This window comes from Diadema antillarum, unplaced genomic scaffold, assembly GCF_040938485.1.
Source record: "Diadema antillarum isolate AM-2024a unplaced genomic scaffold, OU_Dant_1.0 seq00000507_RagTag, whole genome shotgun sequence".
Classification (NCBI taxonomy): Eukaryota; Metazoa; Echinodermata; class Echinoidea; order Diadematoida; family Diadematidae; genus Diadema; species Diadema antillarum.
Window position 1 is genome coordinate 3,190,820 of NW_027271462.1, and position 12,647 is coordinate 3,203,466.

At 38.2% G+C, this 12,647-nt stretch overlaps 1 protein-coding gene across 1 annotated transcript; it reads right to left on the reverse strand.

The window, feature by feature from the left end:
• Window positions 1–273: 273 nt before the first annotated feature.
• LOC139733981 (uncharacterized) lies at window positions 274–7,226 on the reverse strand. The gene is made up of 4 exons (XM_071644792.1): window positions 7,145–7,226; window positions 2,697–2,751; window positions 2,159–2,170; window positions 274–1,454 (listed from the first exon to the last, which is right to left on the reverse strand). Exons 2-4 carry the CDS (start codon window positions 2,749–2,751, stop codon window positions 559–561), a joined length of 963 nt encoding a protein of 320 aa, XP_071500893.1. The 5' UTR covers window positions 7,145–7,226; the 3' UTR covers window positions 274–558.
• Window positions 7,227–12,647: the final 5,421 nt, after the last annotated feature.

Consider the following 12,647-nt stretch of genomic DNA (forward strand, 5'->3'; position numbering starts at 1 on the left):
AGCTATTGATGTAGCTGATGACTGAGATACCAAGCGATTACTCTTTACAGAAATCAAATATCACTTCATTTGTTGACTTAACATTTACACAAAGTTTCAAATACAGTTGAAGAGAATATTCTTTCCCCAAAAAGTTGTTAATACATGATTGAAACGGAAAGGAAAAGAGCTCATTAGGAACATGCTGTAAGGCACTGACCTTTAGTCAGCATGACAGTGCTTTCAGGGAAAAATTTCCAAACCAGAAGTAAAACAAACGCACACCTTGTGATTCTTCCTAAAGTTCGTTGATTGTGATATTTGATACTGAATCCTTACATAAGGTGTAGTAATTATAACTTCCAAGTCGTCGAGTTTTCCCTAGAAAAGTCTTTATTGTGCTATAATTCGAAATTGAATCAGTTGCTGTATTGTGGGTAAACCTTAACAAGAGACTTTCGATATATCCCGTCGTAAATGATAACTGTATCCCGTAACTACAAATTACTCGGTAAAACCTGCCGAGATCCGTCTACAAGTCTACTGACTCTCCTATGTTCATTCTAAATCGTGTTAGCTTTAAAGAGAGCCGAACGGTCCCGTGCTGAGGACGGAGTCACTCGGGGAGCTGAAGGACTGGCCAGGGCTGCCACCGGGACTGCCACCGGGACTGAGTATCTCCTCGGAGCTTGTCTCTTGTGAATTAGTTGTCCCTCCTGCAGTCTGAGCCACAGGTCCGTCAAACTCGAGTTCTTCTGCCTCCACGAAGTCGTTGTCGCCACCTGCTACCAGTCCACTGGGCATCATCGGGTTAAATTGCTCGCGGCTTGTCCACATCGGTTGCATCTGTCGGCGTGGTGGATTGTAGTTACCCCTCCATCCAGGTTGCTGTCCACGGTAGCGCCCCATGTTCTGGTTGGGGTTCTGGTACCAGCCTCCCTGGAACATACCCATTCCTCCCTCCTCTTGGTTCTCCCGCTGATTCTCGTACATCTCCTGCTGATTTTCGCGCTCGTTCTCGTACATCTCTTGCTGGTTTTCCCAATCGTTCTCGTACATCTCTTGCTGATTTTCTCGTTGATTTTCTAGCGCCTCTTGCCGTTCCTCCGGGTCGGCGAATCCTTGGCTCCATGTACCCTGACTCGAGGGGTACCACTGCTGGTTGTAACCTCCATTGTAGCCCTGGTTGTAACCCGGGTTGTAACCCTGGTTGTTCCATCCCTGGTTGGGGCGACCCTGGTTGTTCCAACCCTGGTTAGGCCGACCCTGATTGAAGGGAGGTTGCCGACGTTGGTTGTTGCTCTGCTGTCCCCATGGCTGCTGTGGCTGCCTTGGTCCTTGAGTCGGGCAGCGTTCGAGCCGGAACTGTTGACGTCTGTTACAGAAGGATCTCCTCAAGACGCAGTCATTGGGGAACCTCCTGCCGTTGGCGCAGACCGGTCCGCTGTTGATGTTACACTGGATGTTTCGACATCCTGAGGGTAAAACATGTTTTTATTCGTAGTTGTGAAATTTGTAATTCAAACCATACGCATTTATTCATGTTTTATATATATCTATATATATATATATATATATATATATATATATATCGGGAGGCACACTGTTTATTAAGTGTTCAGGGGTGGTAATTACAAAATCTTTGACACATTATCTTGGTAGTTGCAATGATTATGAATGTTTTCTTTCATACACTTGCTTCAGTGTGTTAGTAGTCCATGTAACTATGCATTTTTTTGTTATGTTGATTAACTTATTACTGTATATCTGATAATAAGATAATGAATATTATTCTGTGTGTATGTGATAATAGACTCATATACCTTTCTCTTTGCACAGTGAATGAGCTTTTGAAAATCTTTATTCTCATACGGAAATTTCACATTGAAAAGCAAAACTTGAAAGAAAATTGAATATCAAACGTAAAAACTATTATAAGTCATCATGTAATAAAAGTTCTTTCCATAATATTCATCATCAGAACACAATGAGGCATTAAACAATGTCCTGACTACTTCCTATAAACATTAACAGCAGTTTTCTTATCAAACAGTAAGTTGGATAATAGACTTAACTGATCACATTCACACAAAAACAAAACAAAACGAAATGGTAACCTGATCTATAGTAAAACTAATGATTTCTCAAATATGGTATTTCAAAACGAGAAAGTACTTACTGTTCCGTTGTGCTGTGGGAGTGTGATAAAGAAAGAAGATTAGAATAAACATGATTAATCCTGGCATTCCAACACTTACTTCACTTTTTTAATTTACATGTCAAAACATTTCGAAATGAGATAAAATACACATCGCTTACCGTAAAAGCAATAACATATACATTGTCAATTTGCCAAAGTAGATGGAAAGGTCGCTGCAGTTGATGTAGTCAGGTTAAGATAGGAGGTATGCATGAAAGTACCTCCTTGGATCAACAAAGAGGGCTGAACATTAATCACTGCGTTTAATCTAAACTCGAATCTTAAAAGGGCGTTGCTGAAAGACGAATTGTGTTTACGTTAACTCTCGTCTTAAAGGAAGGAAAAGAAAAGTAAAGCAAATGCATGACATCCAGCAACCTTACCAATCAATCAATGTCCCATCACGTAATGAAGTGATTATATTAATCTTCAATTCAAAAAATAGAATAATGACAAAAGAGACTGTGAGACAGATTGCAGTAGTGATCACATGAGATTATTATGATAGACCAATTACCTTCCGAGCACGCAACGTAGACGATGACCAGGCCTAAAATGATCGACACCCTCATCTGTGGAAGTGTGAAAAAAAGATGGAAACAATCATGAAGGAAGCAAGAAGACTTATACCAAATATATAGCTCACAATCAGCAGATCAATTTTTATTTTAACTATAGCATGTCGCAGACGCTTGGAAGAGACGCTGTGTATAAGGAAAAAACGTTATCTATGAAATTGCATTTTGTCATCTATTGTCGCATTTGCAACACAAGGCATTCTTCCACACAAAGTTAATGAAAAATAGCAGTTAGAGCTATCTGGATCTTTTTAGGATGAGATAAATTTTACTTTCCTGATTCAATCGCGTTTGATAGTGTACTTCATCAGATATGCAACCGTAACAATCAATCAGATTGTGATATGTGCTAACTGAGTCGTCATCACGATGTATAGTATATCACTTTTGTTTTACTAAGTTTTTGTACTGCGTATTATCAAATGGATTATATTGGTGCGGTAGGTTCGTGACATTTTCAAAGATAGACTGGGGGAGGCGCTCGGAAGGAATGAGCCACAACGGGCCGTGCTTCCCGTCTAAACCCATGACCGGTGGAACGATACGATGTCAATGGTGCTGAGAAGCGGAGGGCCGGATGTCGCTCATGAGACATCAATAACTTCATATTCCCCCTCCCCATCTAGGTTTACTGGCACATAATGGACAGAAATGGACAGAGAGGAAGAGACGGAGAGAGAGAGTTCTTTACAGAAAAACTTGACAGACAGGAGAGAAAAGTGAAGACGAAAGAGAAGAGTGGGAAAAAAGAGAGAAATGAAAAGGCAATGGAGGAGAAGAAAGAAGAATAACGAAAGAGGAGAGAAGAGAGGAAAAACTGTGAAAAGACTAATAGAACGGAGCAAAGAGAAAAAAATATTAGAAGAAAGAGGAAAAAGACAGAGCTCCAGATAATAGAAGTTAGACAATTTCAAGTTGCTTTGCGATGTCACGTATTTGATTAATTAAGATAATAAGACATTTTTAACAGATCTCGCTGAACACATGTATGGAGGGTACAGCGCAGGAATACTGCCACTTCGACCAACTTCAACCTCACACCTCCCTGCTTCAACCATGTCAACGTTCGGGGCTGACATCGGCACGTGGATTCAAATGATAGAGGATATTCATAGATACACTCAGATCATATGAGACCAAACGACATGATAGACTGCACAGTTTAAGAAAGTAGGAGCTAAGTCATACTGCAGAGGGAGAATCTCTTGACTGTTGATGGTAGTGCATGTGTGCAAAATTGATACTTAAATTTCAGATGATTAGACTACATACATTTCCACAAATTCAGAAATGTGAATGTAAATGTCAAATGTAGACAAACTTACATAAAGGAAGCAATTATCATTGTCACTCATCATCAGACAAACAAGGTTGAAACTTTCAGTTTGGCAGTATTGCCAACAAGGCATATTTAAATAAAGATCATTTCTCGACACTTGATTGATATGGGCTAGGGAGGGATCAGACCTGAACATGGACCTACAACAGGTCCATGGACATGAAGTTAACGAGACCACACAAGTTGATTCGTTCCCTCATTCGTTATTCCAAAGGTTTGTTTATTCCGCAGGTTTGCTCATCCAAAAATTAAATGAGGTTAATGCATTCTTCCGACGATTCGTTAATCCGAAAATAAAATAAGGCTCTTATTTCGAATTTTCGTTTTACTATTCGAAAATGAAAAAAAGAGGTTCGTCTTCCCGAAGATTCGTTGATACCAAAACAACCAAGTAAGGTTCGTAATTCCGAAGTTATGTTTGTACGCACCTTCTTGTTATGTTCGGATTAATTAACGTTATTTTATTTCCGATTAATGAGCATCCAGAAGAAACCTTGTATCATTTTCAGAATGACCAATCTTTAGGTAATGACGAACCCCTTCGGTTATTAATTTCTTGCTATTAAATACCGTATAGGTTATGGGTAACCATGTACAAGCGTAATTTTATCGTAAAATAAACCAAGCTAAAATGAAAATGATTCTAAGCGTCTTCTTCGGAAGGAGGAATGGGCCATATTGCATTGTTTGCAGAAAGCAATAGTGATTGATTTTTTTTTTCTAGGTGACTGAAGAAACCACAAAGTAAAGAATCATCGTGTGAAATTGGCACATTCGTACAAAGAAAAAACTTGGTAAAAAAAAAAGGAAAAAAAAGAAAAAAATTTGTGCTATCTATATGAAAAGGAGGGGGGTGTATACGGTAACTCTAGTGAAGATGCGGGGTGACGATGTTTTAGAAGCTTTCTTGCTATCTACTGTCGTTGATACCGTTGATGGAGACCAACTACGCAAAATAATCTGACGCGACTGTGATCCGCAATCTACGGTTGGCAAGGTATCTCTATTGGACATCTAAAAAAAAAAGAGAGCATGAGTTAGCGCATGTGGAGATGTACATTAAGTAAAAGAATCCGAGAACCTTTGCTTTGATTGTATCACTGCCAAGAAGTATCTGAAATGGAAGACCCAATTTCCTACACTTGATGCATGGACCGCGAATACAAGGTTTGTGAATTTGAAGAGGATGGACAATTTTGGCAGACATGTAAAATCACCTTAAAGGTCGATTTGCCCCCCTTTTTTTGTACTATTCTCTCCTGGGGAAAATGTCATTCCACACGTTGTTTCTTTTCAGAATTAGAGTTTCAAGAGACTCCTCAACAACCACGATCATGAACTATATGAAGTTAAAAACTGCTTTATGGTATTCCGCAAAGATCACTCGCCTGCATCTCTGAACATTCTTCTTTTCGATATTGCTCTAGAGACTTTCTTTGCAGGTCGATGAGCTGAAAGATGTGATATTCTGGCTAGCGTACTTGGGGGAAGTCACTTGAGACGGGAGCTACCGGCGGTACCTCGGCGCACCGGATGGGTGCATCATGTCGCGTGGCTTTATGAAATGTCGACAAACTTCGGGAACTTTTTGGCGAGAAGCCAGACAGGGAAATACGGAGTGATGCGCTCATTTTAAAGTTCGCGCCGACTCAGTCAACGCTGTGATATTTTCTGCTAGCTGAGCATACTGTTATGGAATGGCAACATGAACTCTTTAGACGAAAAGAAAATGTGATGAGGCCCCGAGACCATTTTTAAGCAAGATAGTAAGTCATTAGAACTACGTTATGATGCTCAAGGTGAGACAATATTTGAACCTTTCAAACATGTACAATTTCCCTTACAAACGAGACAAAAGAGACACCATGCAAACGAATGTTTAAAACCATCCCAAAATTCCCAATATTCTTTAAAAAAATGATGCAGCAATATTGTGTTTCTTCTAACACCGTCTGCAGGATGTATTCACTTCATTTTTGAGAAAATTGTTTCCTGTAAACAACTTTTAACAGTGAAATATTCAATCCAGTTTAATAATCCTACATGCATTATGATATTTATTTTATTTTATTTTATTTATTCAAGATTTCATGCGTGTTCACAAAATAGGAGTGCATACAAAATGTATACAAGTACATCTCATATAGCCAAGACAGAATATATACGATAATATATACGATAAGTATACATTGATAAGAAGCAGTTACAGAAATAGTATACAACTCTAAGAGAGCTACATTATTCAAGGTAACGAACACGCCAAGGAATTGCAACATAAGCTTAAAGCTTGAAAATCGTTGCAACCCCCGTGCACACAATCTATATGCTTGCAAATAGTTTAAATGATGAGGGGGGGGGTATTTACAAAGAGAGGAACATGAGGGGGGAAAGAAGAAATGCATGTGTGGTGCCTATTTGTCCTGTCGGACATTGACAAGAGAGAACAAAAAAAAAAAGAGTTTAAAGTGTCAATAACAAGTCAGTACTTTACAAAAGACGCAATGTATCTTCTCGTTGAGATACAATGCAGATTACACGTCATATTATAACCAGTGATATTTAACCACTTAAAGTAACAAGTGGGATTTAATACAAAATTTTCATTATAAATTGATTTAAAAAGATAAAAATATTATTGATCGCACCTGCTAATCTAAAGTCTTTGCATGAGTTTTGGTGGTGTACAATTCTACAAACTGCGAAGTTTTTGTGCTGCGCTCACATCCCACCATGGATCTTAGTTTGTGCGATGGAGAATGAACAGTGCGTCAGTATGCAATAAAGACGCTCGCTTTCACCTCTCCTTGCATATTCAAACACAATCAAGCAATGTCACGCTTATGCACATGAATTACCCAAACGAGGCTAGAATTACATGACAACGCAGGGTAATTATATCATACACGCTTTCGTGTACAGTATAAAAAAATTCTTCGGCGGAAAGACATGAAATTCCAATGCAATCAAATATAACCGGCACTCATTATCAGCGGCATCTATGATATTTAACAAAATATAAGTTATAGGAAGTTTGTCGGTTCACCATACCTTGTTCTGTTCGGGAGGATTGCAGTTTTTACAAGCTCCACTGCAGCCGACTGCGTCCGCTCTTTATTGCCACGAATAAGACGTTTGGATCAGTGTAAGAAAGTCTCCTGAATTTATTGCTTAAAATGCTTTCTTGATGCTGATCATGAAAACAGACCTTTCTTGCTGACTTTAAAAAGGTCTTTAATATCATTACGGCATTCACGTGTTTTATAGGGTTATAAATGACGTAGTATGTGTGCTGACCAATCCCATCCCTCAGAGGTAATCACGTGTTCAGACTCAGGGGGAAGGTTGTTTTGACGACGAGTACGAGCTTTTTTTTTTTTTTGGTTTCATCAGACCGTCTTCTGCACTTCTTCAGTACAATTTCATTTCTAGTTAATATCGTGACGTCCCTATGAAGATGTTATCACTCAGGAAAGATGGTTACGACTTGTCATGGGAAAAACAGGACCCTGGATTTTGGGAGAAAGAGGGACGTAGGACAGGGTGAGTAGGCAAAAAAAGCAGAAGGGAAGACAGAAACAGATGCAGAAGTTCAAGTGAAGGAGGAGGGGAAGAGAGCTACAGAACTGAGAAAGGTAAAGACAGAGAGATAGAAAGAGAAGGAAATTAGGAATTTGAGAGACAACAAAGAAAAGGAGAGTGAGATTACGACAGGAGAATGAAAACTTAGAGGAGGAGAGAAGGAGGAGGAAAGAAAAAGAAGAAAATGGAAGGAAAAACTGCGGGGGGGGGGGGAGAACAACGTTATGTCATGAAAATTTATCAGGTATTATGAAACTGCTTACAGGGCGCTATGTCCACGTCCATGAAATCCTAAGGAAAGCCGGGACGTTGGCATAACCTTTGAGAGATAGGAAGTTTTAGTCACACTCTCCACAATATAGTCCAAGAAGCCAAACTAGCCTCTGAAGGATATACTTCAGGTCAAACACAGTGTCATCTCAACCGTCCTGAGTCATGATATCCACATCGAAACTCAAAAGGGATTTTGAAGATTTTACAGACATAATTCATTTTTCAACACATATAAAATGCATTTACAAAGTACAGACTTTTTCTTTTCTTTTCACACATGTTGTCATCAGATACAGCTTTTGGTTTGCTTACCACCTACATTGATATGGAGCTTTTCGAATATCACTACAATAAAATAGTCCTCAGAATTAATCAAGCATACACACACATACAGACATAATGTTTATATATTCATATAATAATCATATATATGTATTTATTATACACACACAAACATACACACACACACACACACTATTATGCATTTTTAAAATAATCTTTTTTTTTCTTTCCATGAAAATGGATTTACACAGTCGATTTGACTGTTGTAACAAAATGAACGAAACAAGAATGTAGAATCCTTTTAAAAGTGCAAATTAACTATAATTACCATAAAAATACCTGGAAATGTCTTGCCTAGTTATTTTGACCTTAAATTATCGTGATCAGATAATGACGTACAATCAAATAAAACTGACGAGGTAACTTTTCGGAATCTATTATAAAAAACAATCCAAATTAAATTCTAAGTCCTCCCTATACCCCACATTGACCATGTTGACACATACGTATGGGTGGCATCCCTCCCAACCCCCAAGCTTCCCTAAATTCAGACATCTAACATGTCTAACCCACTTCTAAGGGAATGGGTGTCCTCCATCCCCTCTCGTCCACGAATTCATTTTCTTTTTTTTAAAGCAATCTTCATTACTTTTCAATGAGGTAACATCAATCTTAATTTGAATGTATACAGCAAAAGACAACGAATAAAATCATCGAAACAAAGAATATTACAACAAAACCTTAATGAAATACATGTATTATCAATTCTCTCCTTACCTAAACTCAAAACCACACCGCCGGCGCCAGGTTTTCAAAAATGGGAAAGGGGGGGGGGGGGGGCACTCTTCCGGGTTTCATGAGCTAACAAGCAAAAAAAAAAAAAGAAAGAAAGAAAGAAAGAAAGTGGTGACACATTATTTATTCCTTTATATGGTGAAAAAAGTGCCTCCCGCCCCAGTTCCGCCGGCCTTGAACCAAAAACGCTCTATATGACATTAATTCATTCATACTATAACCCTCCATTTTCCACTTACTTCTATCCCTTTCCTGTATGTCTGCACATGCATACACATACACATAGACACGCGCGCGCGCACGCACACACACACACACATTCACGCAAGAATGCAAAGACCTACAATAATTGCTGACTAACGGAAATATAGTACAAACAACACATCTCTTTAGACCATCAAACTATGTTTTTATTGTTGTTCAGTCACAAATGACAAAAAAAAAAAACAACATGAGTTGGTCAAAATATCAAAATGGTTACTCAGCACCCAGAACTTGAAAGAAAGAACTTCATTTAAAAAACAAAAATAAAAACAAAGCACAAACACAAAAAACCAAAAAGTAGTTCTGTGAACCAAAATGTTAGTAAAATTGACTAAACGCTCATGATTTCAGATAATAAAGTTTTTCTTTCATTCAATCAGTTCCATTTTAAAGCATGATATCATAAGGACATTTTACAAATTTCAAATTGATGCATCCAACAACGCTTTCCACATAAAGCACACAAGAGGCTCATTGGAAATGATTCCTTACAACCATGATTACATTATAGAATATAGAATAACGCTAAAAACAAATCCAGACGTTCATAACTTTACATGGTAAACATGAAATAAAAATGTCAGCAAAACGGACGGCAAGAGCTCTTGATTTTGCATGGTAAATAATAACGAACACACTGGATGTAGTGTGCAATACAAACACTGCATACAGTTGAACCATATCTTGGCCACAGAAAATCTTGCATGCTAAACATTTATGAAGCACATCAGCAACATCAACAACAAAAAACATAATTAAAGACAAATAATTCCAAAGTTTGAGTTAACTGAAACGGCATTCATCGATATAAGACATGACACCACAATCAAAATCTCAAAAGAGTGATCGCTGGGACTAAAGTGACAATGCCGAGTGAGGGCAGTACGTAATAATGGTGATGACGGTTTCTCTCTACAGTACTTAATCATCATTTCGCTACACTGTGCTTTAAAAGATGCAATCAGATTCTTTACATAATTTTGCATTCAAGGGATAAAGAAGATGCATATGCTCTACACAATCCCGATTATATTCCCTCGTAGGTAGTGGTTGAAAGCGTCTTTCGTAAGAGATAGCATGATTCTAAAAATAAAGATTAAAAAAGACACAGCAAACAAATCGGCTAGGCCAGCGTATTATCGGAACACATTTACCTTCCATCGCAGATCTGTATGAAGACATGAACTCGATACATGGAATTGTTTTTGATCCCACTCATTCATTGCACAATCATTATAACGGAACACGATCTATAATTTGTATTACACTCACACCAGCTCCCGATTCAGACTACGTGTTCCATCCAGGGACAACAGAATGAAAACCAAGGAATTCATTCGAACGTGCACCTCAGTCTGCCTTTACGTTGAACTGACTCACAGTCAATTCTAGAACATACTATAGTAGACACTCGCCTTTTCTCTTCATTTTTTTTCTCTCAAAACTAAACACAAAATAGCTTTGTCTCCATGTACCTCATTACTTTTCTTTATCGTAGTCTTGATTTCATCATGAGATTCATGAGATGTTTTCTCATTAAAGTGAAGATACGACCCTAAGACTTTGACATACGTTTTTCACATCTGTTGAGCAGGATTAAATCTCATTCGTACACTACAAATTATGGTTATTGTATTACTTGCAACCTTTTTGCATATTTTCGTTGCCGATGAAAATCTAATTTCCACCTGTTGACAATGCAATACTCAAATCATTCAGTGTTGATGGTTGTGACGCATACTTCATTTAATCCGTTATGAAATATGTTTGCACCAACTGGAGTTTATTTGAAAAAAACATGTAACCTATTAATCAAAGATAAAGTATATACAGTGTATCTGATAAACTTTTGAGCTGTAGAAGGTGAACAGATGGTAGAGTAAGTCCGGACATGCGTATAACATGTAATTTAACAACCACAACAAAAAAGGACAATGCGGTAACTTTTTTTTTCTTCAAAATACAGTGTATACTACACTACACATGAATGGGAAATGTACATAAAATAATGAATTATATAGAAACACTCATGTGAGGTATATCAGGAATATAAATGATGCTGTTAGTTTTGCTTAGTACTGTTAGATTATACTCGAGAAAACTCACAAGATGAAAGTCATACTCAAAAACAAAATGCTAAGTGAAATTTTATGAGGCTACGTGCATTTCTTCATAAAATGAGCTGGAGTTAAAGGACATAATAATATTATTTTCTTAAATTTATGGCAAAGAAAAGGGGAGAGAAAGAGCTAGTAAATGGGGGCTTAAATGGATGGTATAGTATTGGTTGAAGAGTAAAATCAGCTTTTAACTCTTTGCGAGATACTTGCAAATCACTACATGAAATGTTAAAAAGCTTACTAACAACACTCTAAGAGGAATCCGAGGTTTATTTGCTGAAAACGAAAATTGGTTTTGAAATGCCAGAGATATCTAAAAACAAAGTAAAACAGAGCAATCCTGATAAAAGGTGGGTTCCACCTCGAATAGGATTGCTTTGTTTTGGATATCTCAGCAATTTCAAAACCATTATTTTTCTATCAAGCAAACTTTGAATTCCTCATAGAATTATATGCTCTTTCATATTTCATAAGAGGTTTCTCATTATCTCACAAAACTATCATTAGGGAGCTTTAGATTTTAGACGCGCGGACGTTCAAAGGAAAAAAACATGATCTGAGCGTGTGCAGAAGCGCGCGTCAAGTCGATCTATTTTTAGCTTGCGTCGCCTGAGTTTTTCACTACGCGTAGTGGGCTATTTTTACGTCCGCACAGTTTGCAACGTAGAGAGCTACTTCATGCACCGATCATGTGGGGGCGCGATTTTATTTTTTATACGTTGCGTCCCAGCGTAATCTAAAGCTACTTTTCAACGCGACGCAGGGAGAGGAGAACGTCCAGCGCACTCGTCGTCTCAAACGTCCGCGCGTCTAAAATCTAAAGCTCCCTATTAAAACAAGGCAAGTGCCAAATTGTGTCTCGCCCATTCGCGTACAAGAAATTAATGTTTTTCTAACTCCCAGAAGTTCATTGACCCGCCTATGACCTTTGACCTTGTGGTGACCTTCAACTCCCCAAGGGACATTTACCATCCAAGTTTGGTCACAAACAGACAAAGGGATCAAATGTTATGAGCCATAATCAAAACGCGCCAGAAAAACTTAAACAATGGGTCCTAAAAATTTGTTGACCCCTTTCTGTGACCTTTGACCATGTGATGACCTTAAATTCCCCATGGGACATCTACCGTCCAAGTTTGGTCACAAACGGACATAGGGAGCAAAAGTTCTGAACCACAATCGAAACGCGTCCTTAAAAACTTAACATTGGGCCCTAAAAGTTTGTTGACCCCTGTATG

What these genes read in the sequence shown, in the direction of transcription:
- LOC139733981 (XM_071644792.1), bottom strand. Translation starts at nt 2,751, where the DNA reads ATGAGGGTGTCGATCATTTTAGGCCTGGTCATCGTCTACGTTGCGTGC.